This window comes from Cherax quadricarinatus, chromosome 2 (genome assembly GCF_038502225.1).
Source record: "Cherax quadricarinatus isolate ZL_2023a chromosome 2, ASM3850222v1, whole genome shotgun sequence".
Classification (NCBI taxonomy): Eukaryota; Metazoa; Arthropoda; class Malacostraca; order Decapoda; family Parastacidae; genus Cherax; species Cherax quadricarinatus.
The window spans coordinates 61,793,020-61,815,486 of record NC_091293.1 but is presented as its reverse complement, the minus strand read 5'-3'; the positions used below and the strand labels follow the sequence as shown (position 1 = coordinate 61,815,486).

Genomic DNA, 22,467 nt, shown 5'->3' with positions numbered 1-22,467 from the left:
TGTGGCATTGGGAAAGTCCTTGGGGTTGGAGGTTAGTGGGGAGGATGTGGAAGAGTTGGTGGAGGAGGACAATGAAGAACTAACCACTGATGAGCTGCTAGATCAACTTCAACAGCAAGAGGCCACACCTGAGGAAATTGCTTCGGAGGAGGGGAGAGAGAAATTGAAGAAGTTGCCTACTTCAAAGATTAAGGAAATCTGTGCAAAGTGGCTTGAAGTGCAAACCTTCATGGATGAAAATCACCCTCACACAGCTATTGCAAGCCGTGCTGGTGATTATTACACTGACAATGTTGTGAAACACTTTAGGCAAGTCATAAAGGAACGAGAGGTACAGGCCACTATGGACAGATATCTTGTGCGAAAGAAGTCCAGTGACTCTGAAGCTGGCCCTAGTGGCATTAAAAGAAGAAGGGAAGTAACCCCAGAAAAGGACTTACTACCTCAAGTCCTAATGGAAGGGGATTCCCCTTCTAAACACTAACACACTCTCTCCCCTCCTCCCATCCCATCAATCATCACCAGATCTTCAATAAAAGTAAGTGTCATTTAATTGTGCATGCCTTTTTCAGTTTGTGTGTATTAAAATTAACATTTCATGTGGTAAAAAAAAATTTTTTTCATACTTTTGGGCGTCTTGCACGGATTAATTTTATTTCCATTATTTCTTATGGGGAAAATTCATTCGCATAACGATTATTTCGCATAACGATGAGCCCTCTTGCACGGATTAAAATCGTTAACCGGGGGTCCACTGTACTATTGAATTGAAGAAAGAGATCATTGCAAAACATGAAAGTGGAGTGTGTGTCTCCGAGTCGGCCAGGTTATATAACAAACCCCATTCAACCATCGCTACTATCTTGGTCAGGAAAAAAGCAATCAAGGATGCTGTTGTTGTGAATGGTGCAAATATGCTTACAAAACAGAGATCACAAATACTACTCGAAGATGTGGAGAGACTGTTGTTGGTGTGGTTTAATGAGAAACAATTATCCGAGAAACAATTAACCCCAGAGGGTTAGCCACCCAGGATAGCCCAAGAAAGTCAGTGCAACATCGAGGACTGTCTAACTTATTTCCATTGGGGGCCTTAATCTTGTCCCCAAGGATGCAACCCACACCAGTTGATTAACACTCAGGTGAGCAGGAAAAAATGCCTGGAACTAGTGCTCATATTGGTGAATTTAAGGCCAGCAATGGTTGGTTTGAGAGATTTAAGAATCATAGTGGCATACACAGTGTGATAAGGCACGGAGAAGCTGAAAAATTCCAACTCCAACAAGTGTTCAATTGTGACGAAACAGTCCTGTTCTGGAAGAAAATGCAAAACAGGACCTACATTACTTAGGAGGAAAAGGCACTCCCAGGACACAAGCCTATGAAAGACAGGCTAACTCTCATGTTTTGTTGTAATGCTAGTGGGGATTGCAAAGTGAAGCCTTTACTCATGTATCATTCTGAAAATCCCAGTGTTCAAGGAAAACCGTGTCTCATCACTCATCAATACTCTTCAAAAAAGGTAAGTGTCATTTTAGTATTTATTTATGTATTTATTCTTCATGTCTCATTGTTTTCCGTATAGGGAACTGTATATTTCATGTAAAAAAATGATTTTTTTAATACTTTTGGGTGTCTGGAACTGATTAATTGGATTTCCATTATTTCTTATGGTGAAAATTAATTTGGATAATGATAAAATCGGTTAAGGACAAGCTCTCTGGAACGGATTAATATTGTTAACTGAGGGTCCGCTGTACTTGTTTACTGACGACTCAGACTCACGACAGGCTCTTTGACCAGTATTCATACCTAAATATTGTATGTTAGAGCTGATTTCCTCTATTCTGTTTATTACAATATACAGTACACTGCTGTATAAACATTTAAAAATATACCAGAAATGCTATAAATGGTGCAAAGGTGACATTAAAACAATATCAAAGATGGTTGACACAAACCCACTACCATTATAGTATGCTCCTCACTTACCGACCATTTACAGATGAGGTATTAGGAATGGAACTCCGCCGTTAAGTGAGGAGAGGCTGTATAACATATTTCTTCATCTTATTTATTATAATGTATGTCTATGTTAAATATAGGCAATAAAGAACTCACACTCTCTTTAAATCTAAGACAAAATATGGTAAATAAACTGACTTGTGATACAAAATATAATAAGGTTGTACTAGCTCTTTGTCATACCTTCGGATACTCATGACACTTGATTCTGGAGCAAGTGGGCAGGTCACCTGACCAGGAACCATTGGACATACAGTGGATGACAGGGAGGCCAGTACGGTAGTAGCCAGGCTCACACTCAAACCTCACCACTGTGCCATAACTACGTCCTCCACCATTAAGCACTGTCTGGTTTGCATGTGGTGTTTCTGGCAGAGGTGAGCACTGTGATGCTGTTGTGAAAAAAATACAAAATTCAATTATATAACAAGAGTCACAATTTAAGTTTTTTTTTTTTTTAACATGATGCTCGTGTCCCAGTGAAGCAAGGTGACCCAATAAAATAAAATAAAAATAAAACAAAATAAAATAATTATTTCTTTGCTAAGGTTACAATGTGTGTTTGCAATACTCAGTACACACATACTCACTTATGTATTCCTGCATCATAATTTCAGCAATTACTTTGAACCTTTTATCCATTGTTGACAGGAATATAATTGAATCATTGTTTTCACAAAAAGCATTTTTGAATATATGAATATATCTTTTGGCTTATATAAATTAGATTCACTTATAATTAATAATCTACTGTACAACTATGATATAATTAATATTCTACTGTACAACTATGACATAATACTTAGTGTTAAGTAGTCTGTAAGCCAATAATGTTAAGTCGGCCCATAATGCATAGTCATAATAGAGGCTCTCTTTGCATTGCAACCCATTATTGTAAATACAAAATCTCAATGTACTATTTGCAAAGACATAAATAAATAAACAATGAATAGTATCATGATATGATTGGAGCAAAGAAACCCACTATCATGCAGAGGCATTTCAGGCAGACTTAACTTATAGACTACTTAAGTCTAGACAGGTGAAGAGTGGTAGAATACAAACAATCAATATTCATTCTATTGTTAATATGAGGTAGTACAATTTATGACAATCTTACTTTTTAAGTACGATATTAGGTTCTTTTACAATGATAGAATACAAATATTCTATACAGTAGGGCTCCACTTATACAGCGAGTTAGGTTCCAGGCTGTCGCTGGAAAGCAGACATCGCCGGAAGGCAGAAAGCCATTTTTTTCCATTTATAAATGCATATAAATGCCAGACAACAAGTTTACACTAAATTATGTTAAGTTAGTAATAGAACCAGGCATTAAAAACACACAAAGTAAAATACATTCACAGTAAATTCATTACTTATCTTAAAGTATTTGTAATCTTAATGTAGGGAGAGAGGTGAGTAGTACTTATTTGTAGGAAGTCAGGTGCAGGTATCCCAGGTGTAGGTAGCCCTGGCTCCCTGTCTCATACTTAATATACGATATTTAAAACATCCCAAAGAAGTAAAATACACATACAGTAAACTCATTATTTACCTTAAAATATGTGTAGTCTTAATATAGGAAGAGAGGTGAGTAGTATTTGTAGGAAGTCAGTGTAGGTAGCTGGTAGGTGTAGCCCGTCTGGGCTACACCTACCGGCTACCTACACTGTGGCCCAGAGCCATATTATTAACATTGACATGCCTTGTTCACTGAATTTAATAATTTCTAACAACTACCTTTAGATGCCATCATAAACGAAGGAAGAAGTAATGAATAATTCATGCTGAAAATTGTAAACAAAAGCAGAATGAGGGGGTGGCTGGGTCAAACGCAGATTCATACACGTTTTCTCTGATGGCTGAGCAGAGAAAACGTAATGTTGTCCCTCCACCCGGCTACCACACAGGTCCACAAGTATTATTATCAGAGCACACATAAAATATGCAATAAATGCCAGACAACAAGTTTACACTAACTTATATTAAGTTAGCAATAGAAATAGGCATTAAAAACACAATAAAAGGTAAGATACACACAGAGTACACTTATTACTTACCTTAAAATATTAATATTAATGTGTGAGAGGTGAGTGGCAGGGTGTTTATTGAATAAAATCAGAATGGCACACCATCATCCTCTAACTTGGCACTTAAAGCAAGAGGCTTACGACTTCTCTTTTTATCACAGCTAACCTTAGATGCCATCATCAATGAGAGCCAACTAGTTAACGAAAGAGTAAACGAGAGAGAGAACGAGATACAGAGTTAAGACAATGTAAGAACACAAACTGAACGGGTAGTGGATGATCACTTGGTCAGGCGAAATAAATGCATATTAATATGTGTCTACTTTTAGTTCATTCACGTCCATTTGTAAGAGTTTGTAAAACATTTACTTCAATATTTTTTTATTATAATAATAATTACCTCACAATACAAATACTCTTACATTGTGTACAAGTTGTACAAGTCAGTTCAGAATAAACAAACACAACACACCATTTTTAGAGTGAATGAAGATAATAATAATAATAATAATAATAATAATAATAATAATAATAATAATAATAATAATAATAATAATAATAATAATAATAATATTATTATTATCATTATTATTATTATTATTATTATTATTATTAATATTATTATTATTATTATTTATTATAAAAAGCACTAAACCCACAAGGGTCCTGAATTGTTATATACAGAGTAAAGGCATATGAAAAGAATATTTTTCTACAGGTATCCTCCAGTTTGACTAGAGAAAACGTAATTCTTCTGACACTACCTACACAACCGCTTTGTAAACAAATCTCATATTTACGTAAATTTTTATTCTGTGAGTGTATGTATCATGTTTATATGCTATGTAATAGGTTTCATATATAATTTTGAGGAAAATACATCTGCATTTTGTTTGTCTTCAAGAGCATCCAGGACTTTGTCATAGTGGGCCAGTAGTTGGGACAGGCAGGTACAACCTGGTCTAAACCCATGTTGCCCTCGGTTGTGTAACTGATGGGTTTCTAGATGAGTGGTGCTCTTGCTTCTTAGAACCCTTTCAAAGACTTTTATGATAAGGGATGTTAGCGCTATCGGTCTGTAGTTCCTTGCTATTGCTTTACTGCCATCTTTGTGGAGTGGGTCAATGTCTGTTGTTTCTAGCAGCTGTGGGATGACCTGTATCCATGCTCCCTCTCCACAGAATGCTAAAAGTACATGACAGGGGTTTCTTGCAGCTCTTGATGAACTAGGAGTTCCACGAGTCTAGACTTGGGGCAGAGTGCATGGGGCATGGGCATGTCATTTAGTGCCTTTTCGAAGTCATGTGGTGTTAGGATAATATCAGACAAGTTTGAATCTACTAAATTCTGAGTTTCAGTCATAAAAATTCATTTAGGTCTCCAACTCTTAGTCTGGTTAGCAGCTTGCTAAAAACTGAGTCATACTGGTACTTGAGTAACTCGCTCATTTCCTTGCTGTCATCTGTGTAAGACCCATTTCCTTATGTATTCAGTCTCAATGTCAGCATTCTTTTAATTAGAGTTATAGTACTGTATATAACATATGCATGTATTTATTTTCTTTTAAAACACTGGCTGTTTTCCCACTGAAGCAGGGTGACCCCAAAAAGTAGAAATGATTTCATAAAGTTTTTCTTTTTACATTTAACAAGTTATACACTCCCAGCATTTTAGTCAACTCATACAAGGCTTATGGAGGGACTCTTCTCCACTTCCCCATGGAGTCATGTATATACAGTGGAACCTTGGTGTTCGTAGGCCCTAGTCTGTATGTAAAACTATAGTTATTGTCATAAAATGTATGTTTGTTAATATTTTTGGGTGTCTAGAACAGATTAATTGGATTTACATTATTTTCTATGGAAAATATTAACAAAAAATACATTTTATAGAGAATAACTATAGTTAAACAAGTTAAGAAAGCCTAGGGAACAAATAGATTTGTCAGTTATAAACAGAGTAGGGGAGTTAGTAGATGGGGAGAAGGAGGTATTGGATAGATGGAGAGAATATTTTGAGGATCTTTTAAATGTCAACAAAGAACGAGAGGCAGTAATTTCATGCACTGCCAGGGAGGCATACCATCTTTCAGGAGTGAAGAAGAGCAGGACATGTGTGTGTGTGGGGGAGGTGTGTGAGGCATTACATAGAATGAAAGGGAGTAAAGCATCATGACAGAAATGTTAAAAGCAGGGGGAGATATAGTGTTGTAGTGGTTGGTATTTTTGTTTAATAAATGTATGAAAGAGGGGAAGGTACCTAGGGATTGGCAGAGAGCATGTATAGTTCCTTTATATAAAGGGAAGGGGGGCAAAAGAGATTGTAAAAATTATAGAGGAATAAGTTTACTGAGTATACCAGGAAAAGTGTACAGTAGGGTTATTATTGAAAGAATTAAAGGTAAGACAGAATGTAGGATTGCAGATGAGCAGGGAGGTTTTAGAGTGGGTAGGGGATGTGTAGATCAAGTGTTTACATTGAAGCATATATGTGAACATTATTTAGATAAAGGTAGGGAAGTTTTTGTTGCATTTATGGATTTAGAAAAGGCATATGATAGAATGGATAGGGGAGCAATGTGGCAGATGTTGCAAGTATATGAAATAGGTAGTAAGTTACTAAATGCTGTAAAGAGTTTTTATGAGGATAGTGAGGCTCAGGTTAGGGTGTGTAGAAGAGAGGGAGACTACTTCCCGGTAAAAGTAGGTCTTAGACAGAGATGTGTAATGTCACCATGGTTGTTTAATATATTTATAGATGGGGTTGTAAAAGAAGTAAATGCTAGGGTGTTCAGGAGAGGGGTGGGATTAACCCATAAACGGTCCAAACGTATATATACGTTTTTTCAACACTTGAAAGTATGTAAAAAAAGGAGATTTTTTTTTTTTTTTACATTTGAAAACATGTAAAAAAACTTTGAACTACTTTTTTTTTTGTTATATTTGAAAATATGTAAAAAAAACGTAGATCTACTTTTGGAGCACTATGCATGTGAACGTAGATCTGCTTGGGCCATTTACGGGTTAAATTATGGGGAATCAAATACAAAATGGGAATTGACACAGTTACTGTTTGCTGATGATACTGTGCTTATGGGAGATTCTAAAGAAAAGTTGCAAAGGTTAGTGGACAAGTTTGGGAAAGTGTGTAAAGGTAGAAAGGTGAAAGTAAACATAGAAAAGAGGGTATCAAATGATTTAGATAAAGAAAAATTGGATATCAAATTTTAGAGAAAGAGTATGGAAGAAGTGAATGCCTTCAGATACGTATTTGGGAGTTGACGTGTCAGCGGATGACTGTATGAAGGATGAGGTTAACCACAGAATTGATGAAGGAAAAAATGTGAGTGGTGCATTGAGGTATATGTGGAGACAAAAAACATTATCTATGGAGGCAAAGAAGGGAATGTATGAATGTAAATGCTGCAGCGAGGAGACGATTGGAGGCAGTGGGGATGTCCTGTCTAAGGGCAATGTGTGATGTAAATATTATGCAGAAAATTTGGAGTATGGAAATTAGGAGGTGTGAAGTTAATACAAGTATTAGTCAGAGGGCTGAAGAGGGGTTGTTGAGATAGTTTGGTCATTTAGAGAGAATGGATCAAAGTAGAATGACATGGAGAGCATATAAATCTGTAAGGGAAGGAAGGTGGGGTAGGGGTCGTCCTTGAAAAGGGTGGAGGGAGGGGGTAAAGGAGGTTTTGTGGGTGAGGGGCTTGGACTTCCAGCAAGCATGCATTAGCGTGCTAGATAAGAGTGAATGGAGACGAGTGGTATTTAAGACCTGACGAGCTGTTGGAGTGTGAGCAGGGTAATATTTAGTGAAGGGATTCAGGGAAGCTGGTTATTTTTATATAGCTGGACTTGAGTCCTAGAAATGGGAAGTACAATGCCTGCACTTTAAAGGAAGAGTTTGGGATACTGGCAATTTGGAGGGATATATTATATATCTTTATACGTATATGCTTCTAAACTGTTGTGTTCTGGGCACCTCTGCAAAAACAGCGATTATGTGAGTGAGGTGAAAGTGTTGAATGATGATGAAAGTATTTTCTTTATGGGGATTTTCTCTTTTTGGGTCACCCTGCCTCGGTGGGAGACGGCCAACTTGTTAAGAAAAAAAACTATAGTTTTACATACAGACTAGGGCATACAAAAACCGAGGTTTCACTGTATATTGTAAAAAAAAAAAAAAAAAAAAAGGCAGAGCTTCCAAGAATCTTAACAATGACTCAGACTTAACATTTCTAAACTTAACCAATGTCTTATGAGATCAAATGTCACACTCAGCCTTGGTGAAACTTTCTTCATTTCTATCTGAAGTATATCTTTTATTTCATTTGTTTACCTCTGATTATATATTCTCTCTGAGAGAGTGAACTCTGTAAGAAAAATCCTGAGGTATCTCAAATGCCTTGTAATGCTTAGGACTTATAAATCATCCGCAGAAACTTTGCCAAATTATCCATATACTGGCTCAATAATATCAACAAAGTCATCAATTTATTTTCCTGAGAAGCAGGAATGTGAGAAAAGAAGTATTTGAAGTACTAAGTATAGTGCAGAGAAAGATAAAGATGGGGAAAAAAGAACTGGAAGAGTATTCATTAAGAGGGTAGAGTGGAGGTGGAGAAAATGGAGCAGATCAAGTGGTACCACAGTATGGATACAATATAACCACAATACATACTGAGCTATCAGTTTGTTGTTTCTATGAGTGATACAACATCAACAGGTCTTCCACTTATTAATGAAAGCAATTTTCCAAGCACTGAACCTCTCTAGTATTTCAAATTTTTGTCTGATAGCACACTTGCAGTCAACAAAAGATCATTAACTGGTAAAAAATATTAAATTAGGTTAACTGACCAAGGCACTCAGGAAGTCGTTCCCATTCTCCATGCTCTGTACAGCTGACAGTCTCAACAGCCTTGCCACTCGGGAAACCAAAGCCTGCATAGCACTGGTAGGTAGCCTGACCCAGATATGTCACATTGGTGGCACCAATACTGAAGCCATTGTCAATTTGAGGTACTGGACCACAATAAACAACTGAAAAAATTATGAAAAAATCCAAGACTCATTATTTATTATACTGAACCACATACAGTATTACAATACATGCTATATATATATTTACATTAGTGTTTTAAGCATATAACAAATAAACCAGTTTACTAATGTTATCTGATGAATGAAACATTAAAACTTTATTAGCAAATTGTACATTAATATTCTCCAATACAAATTTTATCATTTTTACTATTCATATCCCTAAAATCCTCAAGTCTTACCTTGGCACTTGGGAATATAGTCAGTGGACCAAGTTCCACCAGGCATACAAGTAGTAACAATTGAAGATTTGTTATTAGCAAACTCTTGACCTACTGGGCAGGTGTAAGTCACAACACTGCCAAAGGAAGTGTCACGGGAGGAAGCAATAGCTTTTTCACCAGCTGATAACATTGGGCAGTCTGTGAGGATAAAGAAAATAAAGCATACATACGTAAATATAAATAATACATGCATTGTAAGACAAGACATGAGAAAATTCATATTTATACATTCTGAAAGCAAACTAAAATTTAACACACACACTGAGCACATCTCTGAGAAAATTTCCAAAACAGTGGAATAAGCTTTTAAAAATACACTGATTTGTACCTCAGATTTTATTATTCAATCTGTAGTACTATCTAATCTGTTCTTACCTCCCCTGTGATATACATGCATAGAGATTTACAACAGCAAATCACCTCAAACCTGTCATAACTCAACAAAATTCTGCTGTTAGAATGATCACTCAATTGGGTCCCAGACAACACACCTACTTGTCCTTCAAAAGTTTAAATTTGCTCAACATACAAAACATCCAAACTTATTACTGTGTATGCTATACAAACAGGATACTTAGCACAAATATGAGCTCAGACTTAAAGCTCTTCCTAAAATAATGCAAAAGAATCCAGACATAATAGAAGAAACGTAAATCTTTGACCTCTACATTTTCACCTCAATCTGAGTAAAAACTCCATGCACACACTAGGTCCAAAAATGTGGAACTCCCTACCGGACAATTTTAATATTTCCCCATCTGCCAACTACAGTGGACCCCCGCATAACGATGGCATCACATAGCGATTTTTCCGCATAACGATTACTTTTATCGCCAAATTTTTGCCGCGCATACCGATTAAAAACCCGCTTACCGATTTTCGTCCGAGACGCGTCCAATGTGCCCTCAGCCAGCCTCACATGTGCCGCCCCGTCCCATTGTTTACCAGCCAGCCTCCGCGGTAACATCCAAGCATACACTCGGAATATTTCGTATTATTACAGTATTTTCGGTGCTGTTTCTGGAAAATAAGTGACCATGGGCCCCAAGAAAGCTTCTAGTGCCAACCCTACACCTCAAAGGGTAAGAATTACTATAGAGATGAAGAAAGAGATAATTGATAAGTATGAAAGTGGAGTGCGTATAGCCGACCTAGTCAAGCTGTACAAGAAACCCCAATCAACCATCGCTACTATTGTGGGCACCAGAAAGACAATCAAGGAAGCTGTTCTTGCCAAAGGTTCAACTGTGTTTTCGAAACAAAGATCGCAAGTGATGGAAGATGTTGAGAGACTCTTATTGGTGTGGATAAATGAAAAACAGATAGCAGGAGATAGCGTCTCTCAAGCGATCATATGTGAAAAGGCTAGGAAGTTGCATGAGGATTTAATTAAAAAAATGCCTGCAACTAGTGATGATGTGAGTGAATTTAAGGCCAGCAAAGGTTGGTTTGAGAGATTTAAGAAGCGTAGTGGCATCCATAGTGTGATAAGGCATGGTGAGGCTGCCAGTTCGGACCACAAAGCGGCTGAAAAATATGTGCAGGAATTCAAGGAGTACATAGAAACTGAAGGACTGAAACCTGAACAAGTGTTTAATTGTGATGAAACAGGCCTGTTCTGGAAGAAAATGCCAAGCAGGACCTACATTACTCAGGAGGAAAAGGCACTCCCAGGACATAAGCCTATGAAAGACAGGCTTACTTTGTTGATGTGTGCCAATGCTACTGGTGATTGCAAAGTGAAGCCTTTATTAGTGTATCACTCTGAAACTCCCAGAGCGTTCAGGCAAAAGAATGTCCTCAAGGATAATTTGTGTGTGCTGTGGAGGGCAAACAGTAAGGCATGGGTCACTAGGGAATTTTTCTATAACTGGTTACACCATGCATTTGCCCCCAATGTGAAAAATTACCTAACTGAAAAGAAATTAGACCTTAAGTGCCTCCTGGTGTTAGACAATGCCCCTGGTCATCCTACAGACGTGGCAGAGCGACTTTATGGGGACATGAGCTTCATTAAGGTGAAGTTTTTGCCTCCTAATACCACTCCTCTCCTGCAGCCCATGGACCAGCAGGTTATTTCCAACTTCAAGAAACTGTACACAAAAGCTCTGTTTGAAAGGTGCTTTGTAATGACCTCAGAAACTCAACTGACTCTAAGAGAGTTTTGGAGAGATCACTTTAATATCCTCAATTGTGTAAACCTTATAGGTAAGGCTTGGGAGGAAGTGACTAAGAGGACCTTGAACTCTGCTTGGAAGAAACTGTGGCCAGAATGTGTAGACAAAAGGGATTTTGAAGGGTTTGAGGCTAACCCTGAGAATCCTGTGCCAGTTGAGGAATCCATTGTGGCATTGGGAAAGTCCTTGGGGTTGGAGGTTAGTGGGGAGGATGTGGAAGAGTTGGTGGAGGAGGACAATGAAGAACTAACCACTGATGAGCTGATAGATCAACTTCAAGAGCAAGAGGCCAGACCTGAGGAAACTGGTTCAGAGGAGGGGAGAGAGAAATTGAAGAAGTTGCCTACTACAAAGATAAAGGAAATCTGTGCTAAGTGGCTTGAAGTGCAAACCTTCATGGATGAAAATCACCCTCACACAGCTATTGCAAGCCGTGCTGGTGATTATTACACTGACAATGTTGTGAAACACTTTAGGCAAGTCATAAAGGAACGAGAGGTACAGGCCACTATGGACAGATATCTTGTGCGAAAGAAGTCCAGTGACTCTGAAGCTGGCCCTAGTGGCATTAAAAGAAGAAGGGAAGTAACCCCAGAAAAGGACTTACTACCTCAAGTCCTAATGGAAGGGGATTCCCCTTCTAAACACTAACACACTCTCTCCCCTCCTCCCATCCCATCAATCATCACCAGATCTTCAATAAAAGTAAGTGTCATTTAATTGTGCATGCCTTTTTCAGTTTGTGTGTATTAAAATTAACATTTCATGTGGTAAAAAAAAATTTTTTTCATACTTTTGGGCGTCTTGCACGGATTAATTTTATTTCCATTATTTCTTATGGGGAAAATTCATTCGCATAATGATTATTTCGCATAACGATGAGCCCTCTTGCACGGATTAAAATCGTTAACCGGGGGTCCACTGTACTTGAAAATACTGCCAAAAAATACCTTCTGAATCTGATGTAATTTATCTCCTGATGCACAGATGCCAACTAACATCTGCATCAGCAGACATTAGTCTTTTACCCTTAAACTGTTAACACTGTTTTATTCCATATTAAAACTGATGATATAAATAGAACAAGTTTTGTAACCCAGACAATCTTTGTATTAACAATCTTTACTTAAATAAACTAGTATTTTGTAATCATAGTTAATTCTGAAGCACTTTTAATTTGCATAAAATATTCATACTGAGTTGTCACAAAAAGTCAGGTTAGGTAAGGTTCGTCAGGAAACAGGACAAGTGTTTCCTGACGCTGGTCTTGGTCATGTGATGACCAGACATTGGAGCTTTCGGTCACTTGACCAAGTACTTCCACTGGCATACCGGTCAATACACAAATAACCCGCACATAAAAGACAGAAGCTTACGGCGACGTTTCGGTCCGACTTGGACCATTGACAAAGTCACACAGTGTGACTTTGTCAATGGTCCAAGTCGGACCGAAACGTCGTCGTAAGCTTCTGTCTTTTATGTGCGGGTTATTTGTGTATCGTTCCAGTCACGGTATTGTGCCTTTTTGTTATTTATACCGGTCAATCCCCTTTAAAAACTGTGGTCAGTTATAACCATGTAAAGTGAAACCCACATACTGTGACCAGTATCAAGTAGTCTGCTTAATATGCTTTGCATTACAAGGGGCTTTCATTAAAATACTGACGACGATGTTTTCCTGTAACACTAAGGTATATACAACCAAACAAACCCATCCAATGTAACTTCTATGTACGTATTTTCTTGTGCAATGAAATTTTTAATTTTAATTCAATTTAAAACATTAGTTTAACTAACAAACTTGTTTTTCAAACTGACTACTGTGCTGAAGATCAAATATTAAAATTTAGTTAGAGAAAATGTATCATAAATACGTATTTTCTTGACTTTAATAAACTAAATGAATATGATGGTTACATTTATTTATTTTTTATTTGGATATGATACATAGTTGTACAAAGAAATATAGTGATTGGGTGTATATGCCAAAAGCTCCTTGTATGCAGAACATTATGGGCAGGCTTAAAATTAACTTAAGATTAACTAAGCAATGATACATTCAGTGGTAAAAATTACAGTAAACAAATTACAACATGAAGTGCAAATGAGTATTTCAAATAAGAAGCATTAAAGTTGTACAAATTTGTAGCATAACAATGTATAATATAATCGAATCAAATCAAGTAAAATCAATGGTTTGTAGTGCAGAAACAGGTCATAAGGTCATTAGATGAGTTATGGTGCATTCAAGAGAAAGGAGTATTCTATTAGGTAATGTAGTTAAAAAAACAGTTTGATAGGGTCACAGGTTATACATTTATGAGATTCAGTTATTCAGTATTTATTTAGTTGTGGGTGAGTAAGTGGTTTTTAACCCTTTCAGGGTTTTGGCCATACTAGTACGGCTTACGTGCCAGTGCCCATGACGTACTAGTATGCCTAAATTCTAGCGCCTTCAAATCTAGTGAGAGAAAGCTGGTAGGCCTACACATGAAAGAATGGCTCTATGTGGTCAGTGTGCGCAGTATAAAAAAAATCCTGCAGCACACAGTGTGTAATGAGAAAAAAAAAACTTGGACCGTGTTTTTGGATTAAAAAAGCGACTTTGCACTATACAGTGGACCCCCGCTTTACGATCAGCTCCCAATGCAACCAATTATGTAAGTGTATTTATGTAAGTGCATTTGTATGTGTATGTTTGGGGGTCTGAAATGGACTAATCTAATTCACAATATTCCTTATGGGAACAAATTCGTTCAGTAATGGCACCTGAACATACTTCTGGTATGAAATAATATCGTAAGCCGGGGGGTCCACTGTATTTTCGTATGTTATTTATTGTTGTATTCTAGTTTTCCTGGTCTCATTGTATAGAATGGGAGACATATTACAGAATGATTTTGACTGGTTGAGCTCAAAGTAGCAGAAATGTTCGATTTTTACCAAAGTTCAAAATTAAACAAATCATGCTAAGCGTCCAATACACGTCAACTGGTGAGTCTAATATTCTTTCACATGTGCCGATATTATTTATACCATTTTTACACTAATGCAGTAGTCTGCATAACAGTAAATCTTATTTCTTTTGTGAGAATAAAAATTCAAAGTGGAAAGCAAAAGAAATGTAAGAGGGGCATGGGGACGTGACTAAGGAACAGAGGAAATGTTATTTTAGTGCCAGGAATGTCTTTCTTGTTTATTCTGGACCCTATTTGGAAATTGGCATCTTTTGAAATTTGTGTGAAATTGTCAAAATTGCTAAATTCTGACCACTTTATTGGATAGTTGAAATCGGTAAATTGGTGGTTTCTTGTACTCATTCGATAGAAAAAATGGAGTTCTAGCAAAATAGTTATGATTTCTGTCAACTAGTACATTGGAATTGGCCGAAAATAGGGCTCAAAGTGGGCAAAATCGCTGATGCGTAAACATCGTCGAGACTGCTAACTTCGCGAGAGCATAATTCCGTAAGTTTTCCATCAAATTTCATATTTTTGGTGTCATTATGATCGGGAAAAGATTCTCTTATCTTTTCATAAGAAAAAATAATTTTCTTTTTTCTTTTTTGAAATTTTGGCGACCCTGAGAACAAGTCTCTGAGAGGGCCTGTGGACCCTGAAAGGGTTAAGAAAAGTCTTGAATTGATAAACAGACAGTATTTCTTTTATATTCACAGGTAATGAATTCCAGATTTTTGGGCCTTTTATGTGAATTAAGCTTTTACATAGTGTGAGATGGAACATGATTTCTCTACCTTCCTTTGAAAAGCTGACATTTCTGTAACAGATTAAAAAAGTGTTCTTAACACATATATACATGTGGTGCATATAGTGTATGTTACTATTACATTATTGTGCATTTTTATTTTTTTTTACTAGCTAATACCAGCTACCTCAAATACTTTTTACTTCTTTTTAATTGCTATTAATTGCTCATAATTTCATGTTGCAAGTCGAATCTTACTCCTAAATTAATGTTATTCGTGGTTGCTACCTGTCCTTTTAATTTTGTTTAACACTACTTATTTTAGTATCTTTTATATTGTGTTCAATTAGTGTATACTCCAATTACATTATTGTGCAATTCCCAAAACTATCATTTGCTAGCTAGTACCAACTACCTCATATTTTTTTTTTTTTTACTTTTTATAGTGCAATTAATTGCTCAACTTATTATATATTACAGGTCAGATCTTACTCTCAAATCAATATTATATCATAGTGACTATCTGTCCATTTAACTTTGTTTACCATTACTTAGTTTAGTCCCTTATATATTTTCTCCTTTAATTTAGCTTTAAATAACTACTGTACCTTAGTTCATATATTCACAATTGTTAAAATAATCAAGGTGCTATTCTCAGGTGCTAAGTGTAATATGTTCATTATTTTATTATTATATTCCCTAGCTTCTTTATTTGATCACCACGTTATTTGCTCACCACAACTTATTTTAGTCCCTTTTATATTGTCTCCTTTATTTTAGCTTTAAAGAACAACCTTTAAATAACTACCTAATATTATATTCCCAAGCTACTTTATTTGATCACCACTTTATTTGTTCACCACAACTTATTTTAGTCCCTTTTATATTGTCTCCTTTATTTTAGCTTTAAAGAACTACCTTAGTTCATATATTTATATTCGTTAAAGTAATTCAGGTGCTATTTCTTAGCTTTAGAATATTTACTTTGTTTTATACTTAATTCTAATTATAGATTCACTATAAATCTTATGATTACAAGCATTGATCCTAATACCAACCTTTTATTGAATGACTTAAATGAACCAAACAGCAACTGTAATTACTACACAGCAGAACAATCAAAGGCACTTCTCAGAGCCAACAACAACATAACTGTCTTTAACTACAATGTCATATCTTTAAGCAAACATTACGATGACCTCACAGCATTGCTTAATTCCCTGCATGGCAGTATGTCCATCATTACTCTCACCAAAACCTGGCTAAAGCCCGATACTACAGATGTCTATGCCATTCCTGGTTACACAGCCATACACAATTGTAGGCCAGATCAACAAGGGGGTGGCACAGCTATATACTACTCAGACCAACTAGAATGTATCAATAATACATGCACAAGGGATGAACATGGGAAATATATAATAGCTAAATTCAAATCCAAATACCTACAAAAACCTCTCACAGTGATAAACATCTACAGAGTACCACAGTCAAACATTAGCAGTTTTAGTGAAAACCTAGGAAATATGATACACGTGAATAAAGATCACTTACTACTCTCAGGTGACTTCAGTATAAATCTCCTGCAAGACCAGGACCCACACGTTACTGAATTCACAAACACTATGAGTAACTGCTTGTTGCTACCAACAATAACAAAACCTACAAGAATTACAGAGACTAGTGTTTCCCTACTAGACCACATCTGGACCAACACCATATCTCCTTCAAAGTCAGGCATAATCACAGATAATACCACAGACCACTACCCTACCATCCTCATAACTAATCTAGGCAAATTACCCCAACACACTACTAGTCACTTTCAGACTTCATAATGAGGCAGCCATTAATAACTTCACAACAGCAATGACAAACATCGACTGGTACACTGAGCTAGAAAACTATACAGATATTGACAAATGTATTAATAAATTTCTAAAAAAGACCCAATACTTCTATAACAAGCACTGCCCTAAAAAAACTAAACAGATGACTGCTAAGAGACTGAACAGTCCCTGCCTAACACCCAGCATCCTCAAATCCATAAATACAAAGCACCTATACGAAAAACAGTACAGAATGGGTCACATAACCAGAGACCAAACAAAACGTTCCTCGTCAATCCTAACCAGCCTGATAAGAAGGGCTAAAAAATTGTATTATGAGAACAGATTATCCAACTTAAAAGGTGATATAAAAAAGACCTGGAAAACAATATCAGAAATTCTAGGAACAAAAAAGATATCAGGAAATAGTGCAATTGAACTAATTAAACCAGATGAACCCCAACTCCCACCAACTGAAACAGCAAACAGACTCAATGACTTCTTCTCCACCACAGGAAAAAACCTAGCCAATAAAATCCCAAGCTCAAATACCCCACCCAATAACTACCTCACTGGCAACTACCCAAACACACTGTTCCTAGCTCCGACTAACCCAACAGAAGTCTCCCTTATTATCAACACACTTGAAAACAAGTCAGGAGATTTAAATACCTTCCCACCCTTTATATACAAAAAAGCATCACAAGTGCTGCCACCAATCATTGCAAAACTCTTTAACAAATCCATCGAATCCTCTACCTTCCCTACAGTTCTCAAAATAGCGAGGGTCACCCCGATACATAAAGGAGGAGACCAAACAGACTTGAATAACTATAGGCCAATATCCAACTTACACCCTCTATCTAAAATTTTCGAAAAATTAATTCATAAGCGAATTTATTCCTACCTCATTTCCCACAACATACTCAACCCCTGTCGGTTTGGATTCAGGCCTAATAAAAATACGAATGATGCTATTATACACATGCTAGATCAAATATACACTGCACTAGAGAAAAAAGAAGTCCCAATGAGGATCTTCATTGATTTATGCAAAGCTTTTGATACAGTTGACCATGATTTGCTCCACATAAAATTGTCGCACTATGGTATAAGAGGGCACTCCCTCAACTACCTAAAGTCATACCTCAGCAACAGAAGCCAATATGTGTACACAAATGGAGCAAACTCTTCCACACAGCCAATTACAGTTGGTGTCCCACAGGGAAGTGTCCTTGGCACTCTTCTCTTTCTCACTTACATAAACGACCTACCAAATGCATCGCAACTATTCAAACCCACACTATTTGCAGATGACACTACATTCGTCTTCTCTCACCCAAGCCCAGTAATGCTAGTCAATACTGTAAATACCGAATTACAGAAAATATCTACCTGGATGATGACTAACAAACTTGCTCTCAACACTGACAAAACCTCCTTCATTCAGTTTGGAAACAGATCTACAGATGTCCCTCTTAACATAATGATAAATGAATCACCTATCACAAAGCTCACAGATGGAAAATTCTTAGGAATCCATCTTGATAGTAGGCTCAAATTTCAAACACATGTACAACAAATTTCCAAGAAAATTTCCAAGATCGTAGGCATACTATTGAAGATACGGTACCATGTTCCACAGTCAGCCCTCCTGGCCCTATATCACTCACTTATTTACCTCTATCTCACCTATGGAATTTGTGCATGGGGCTCAACAACAATAAACCATCTCAGACCATTAATTACCCAACAAAAGGCTGCAGTCAGAATAACAAATTCCCACTACAGGCAGCACACTCCACCAATTTTCAAAACTCTGAACCTACTCACCGTACAAAACATCCATACTTATTACTGTACCTACTACATACATAGAACACTTAACTCGGATATAAACCCTCCCCTGAAATGTTTCCTTACCAACCTCAACAGAACACATGACCATAACACAAGGCACAGATCACTCTTTGATGTTCCTCGTGTCCATCTCACACTATGCAAAAACTCAATGCACATAAAAGGTCCAAAAATCTGGAATTCATTACCTGTGAATATAAAAGAGAATAGAAGCATCAGGGAAGAGAGAGGTGAAGGTTTATAAACTAAAAGAGGAGGCAGTTAGGGTAAGATATAAACAGCTATTGGAGGATAGATGGGCTAATGAGAGCATAGGCAATGGGGTCGAAGAGGTATGGGGTAGGTTTAAAAATGTAGTGTTAGAGTGTTCAGCAGAAGTTTGTGGTTACAGGAAAGTGGGTGCAGGAGGGAAGAGGAGCGATTGGTGGAATGATGATGTAAAGAGAGTAGTAAGGGAGAAAAAGTTAGCATATGAGAAGTTTTTACAAAGTAGAAGTGATGCAAGGAGGGAAGAGTATATGGAGAAAAAGAGAGAGGTTAAGAGAGTGGTGAAGCAATGTAAAAAGAGAGCAAATGAGAGAGTGGGTGAGATGTTATCAACAAATTTTGTTGAAAATAAGAAAAAGTTTTGGAGTGAGATTAACAAGTTAAGAAAGCCTAGAGAACAAATGGATTTGTCAGTTAAAAATAGGAGAGGAGAGTTATTAAATGGAGAGTTAGAGGTATTGGGAAGATGGAAGGAATATTTTGAGGAATTGTTAAATGTTGATGAAGATAGGGAAGCTGTGATTTCGTGTATAGGGCAAGGAGGAATAACATCTTGTAGGAGTGAGGAAGAGCCAGTTGTGAGTGTGGGGGAAGTTCGTGAGGCAGTAGGTAAAATGAAAGGGGGTAAGGCAGCCGGGATTGATGGGATAAAGATAGAAATGTTAAAAGCAGGTGGGGATATAGTTTTGGAGTGGTTGGTGCAATGTTTAATAAATGTATGGAAGAGGGTAAGGTACCTAGGGATTGGCAGAGAGCATGCATAGTTCCTTTGTATAAAGGCAAAGGGGATAAAAGAGAGTGCAAAAATTATAGGGGGATAAGTCTGTTGAGTGTACCTGGTAAAGTGTATGGTAGAGTTATAATTGAAAGAATTAAGAGTAAGACGGAGAATAGGATAGCAGATGAACAAGGAGGCTTTAGGAAAGGTAGGGGGTGTGTGGACCAGGTGTTTACAGTGAAACATATAAGTGAACAGTATTTAGATAAGGCTAAAGAGGTCTTTGTGGCATTTATGGATTTGGAAAAGGCGTATGACAGGGTGGATAGGGGGGCAATGTGGCAGATGTTGCAAGTGTATGGTGTAGGAGGTAGGTTACTGAAAGCAGTGAAGAGTTTTTACGAGGATAGTGAGGCTTAAGGTAGTAGGTTGGTAGACAGCAACCACCCAGGGAAGTACTACCGTCCTGCCAGATGACTGTGAAACAAAAACCTGTAATTGTTTTGCATGATGGTAGGATTGCTGGTTTCTTTTTCTGTCTCATAAACACGCTAAGATAACAGGGATATCTTGCTACTCCTACTAACACTTTGGTCACACTTCACAGACACGCACATGCATATATATATATACATACATCTAGGTTTTTCTCCTTTTTCTAAATAGCTCTTGTTCTTTTTTATTTCTTCTATTGTCCATGGGGAAGTGGAAAAGAATCTTTCCTCCGTAAGCCATGCGTGTCGTATGAGGCGACTAAAATGCCGGGAGCAATGGGCTAGTAACCCCTTCTCCTGTATACAATTACTAAAAAAGAGAAGAAGAAAAACTTTATAAAACTGGGTTGCTTAAATGTGCGTGGATGTAGTGCGGATGACAAGAAACAGATGATTGCTGATGTTATGAATGAAAAGAAGTTGGATGTCCTGGCCCTAAGCGAAACAAAGCTGAAGGGGGTAGGAGAGTTTCAGTGGGGGGAAATAAATGGGATTAAATCTGGAGTATCTGAGAGAGTTAGAGCAAAGGAAGGGGTAGCAGTAATGTTAAATGATCAGTTATGGAAGGAGAAAAGAGAATATGAATGTGTAAATTCAAGAATTATGTGGATTAAAGTAAAGGTTGGATGCGAGAAGTGGGTCATAATAAGCGTGTATGCACCTGGAGAAGAGAGGAATGCAGAGGAGAGAGAGAGATTTTGGGAGATGTTAAGTGAATGTATAGGAGCCTTTGAACCAAGTGAGAGAGTAATTGTGGTAGGGGACTTGAATGCTAAAGTAGGAGAAACTTTTAGAGAGGGTGTGGTAGGTAAGTTTGGGGTGCCAGGTGTAAATGATAATGGGAGCCCTTTGATTGAACTTTGTATAGAAAGGGGTTTAGTTATAGGTAATACATATTTTAAGAAAAAGAGGATAAATAAGTATACACGATATGATGTAGGGCGAAATGACAGTAGTTTGTTGGATTATGTATTGGTAGATAAAAGACTGTTGAGTAGACTTCAGGATGTACATGTTTATAGAGGGGCCACAGATATATCAGATCACTTTCTAGTTGTAGCTACACTGAGAGTAAAAGGTAGATGGGATACAAGGAGAATAGAAGCATCAGGGAAGAGAGAGGTGAAGGTTTATAAACTAAAAGAGGAGGCAGTTAGGGTAAGATATAAACAGCTATTGGAGGATAGATGGGCTAATGAGAGCATAGGCAATGGGGTCGAAGAGGTATGGGGTAGGTTTAAAAATGTAGTGTTAGAGTGTTCAGCAGAAGTTTGTGGTTACAGGAAAGTGGGTGCAGGAGGGAAGAGGAGCGATTGGTGGAATGATGATGTAAAGAGAGTAGTAAGGGAGAAAAAGTTAGCATATGAGAAGTTTTTACAAAGTAGAAGTGATGCAAGGAGGGAAGAGTATATGGAGAAAAAGAGAGAGGTTAAGAGAGTGGTGAAGCAATGTAAAAAGAGAGCAAATGAGAGAGTGGGTGAGATGTTATCAACAAATTTTGTTGAAAATAAGAAAAAGTTTTGGAGTGAGATTAACAAGTTAAGAAAGCCTAGAGAACAAATGGATTTGTCAGTTAAAAATAGGAGAGGAGAGTTATTAAATGGAGAGTTAGAGGTATTGGGAAGATGGAAGGAATATTTTGAGGAATTGTTAAATGTTGATGAAGATAGGGAAGCTGTGATTTCGTGTATAGGGCAAGGAGGAATAACATCTTGTAGGAGTGAGGAAGAGCCAGTTGTGAGTGTGGGGGAAGTTCGTGAGGCAGTAGGTAAAATGAAAGGGGGTAAGGCAGCCGGGATTGATGGGATAAAGATAGAAATGTTAAAAGCAGGTGGGGATATAGTTTTGGAGTGGTTGGTGCAATTGTTTAATAAATGTATGGAAGAGGGTAAGGTACCTAGGGATTGGCAGAGAGCATGCATAGTTCCTTTGTATAAAGGCAAAGGGGATAAAAGAGAGTGCAAAAATTATAGGGGGATAAGTCTGTTGAGTGTACCTGGTAAAGTGTATGGTAGAGTTATAAT

At 37.3% G+C, this 22,467-nt stretch overlaps 1 protein-coding gene across 3 annotated transcripts in view; it reads right to left on the bottom strand.

Moving 5' to 3' along the window:
* The window catches only part of uif (sushi, von Willebrand factor type A, EGF and pentraxin domain-containing protein uif), a 452,196-nt gene that overhangs the window by 78,600 nt on the left and 351,129 nt on the right, over positions 1-22,467 (bottom strand). For all 3 annotated transcript variants that reach the window (XM_053785483.2, XM_053785566.2, XM_070088717.1), the window contains exons 12-14: positions 9,352-9,531; positions 8,927-9,109; positions 2,209-2,417 (exon numbers count right to left, since the gene is read on the bottom strand). In XM_053785483.2, the coding sequence (XP_053641458.1) occupies positions 2,209-2,417; positions 8,927-9,109; positions 9,352-9,531 (572 nt within the window). The remainder of the gene's footprint in view (positions 1-2,208; positions 2,418-8,926; positions 9,110-9,351; positions 9,532-22,467) is intronic.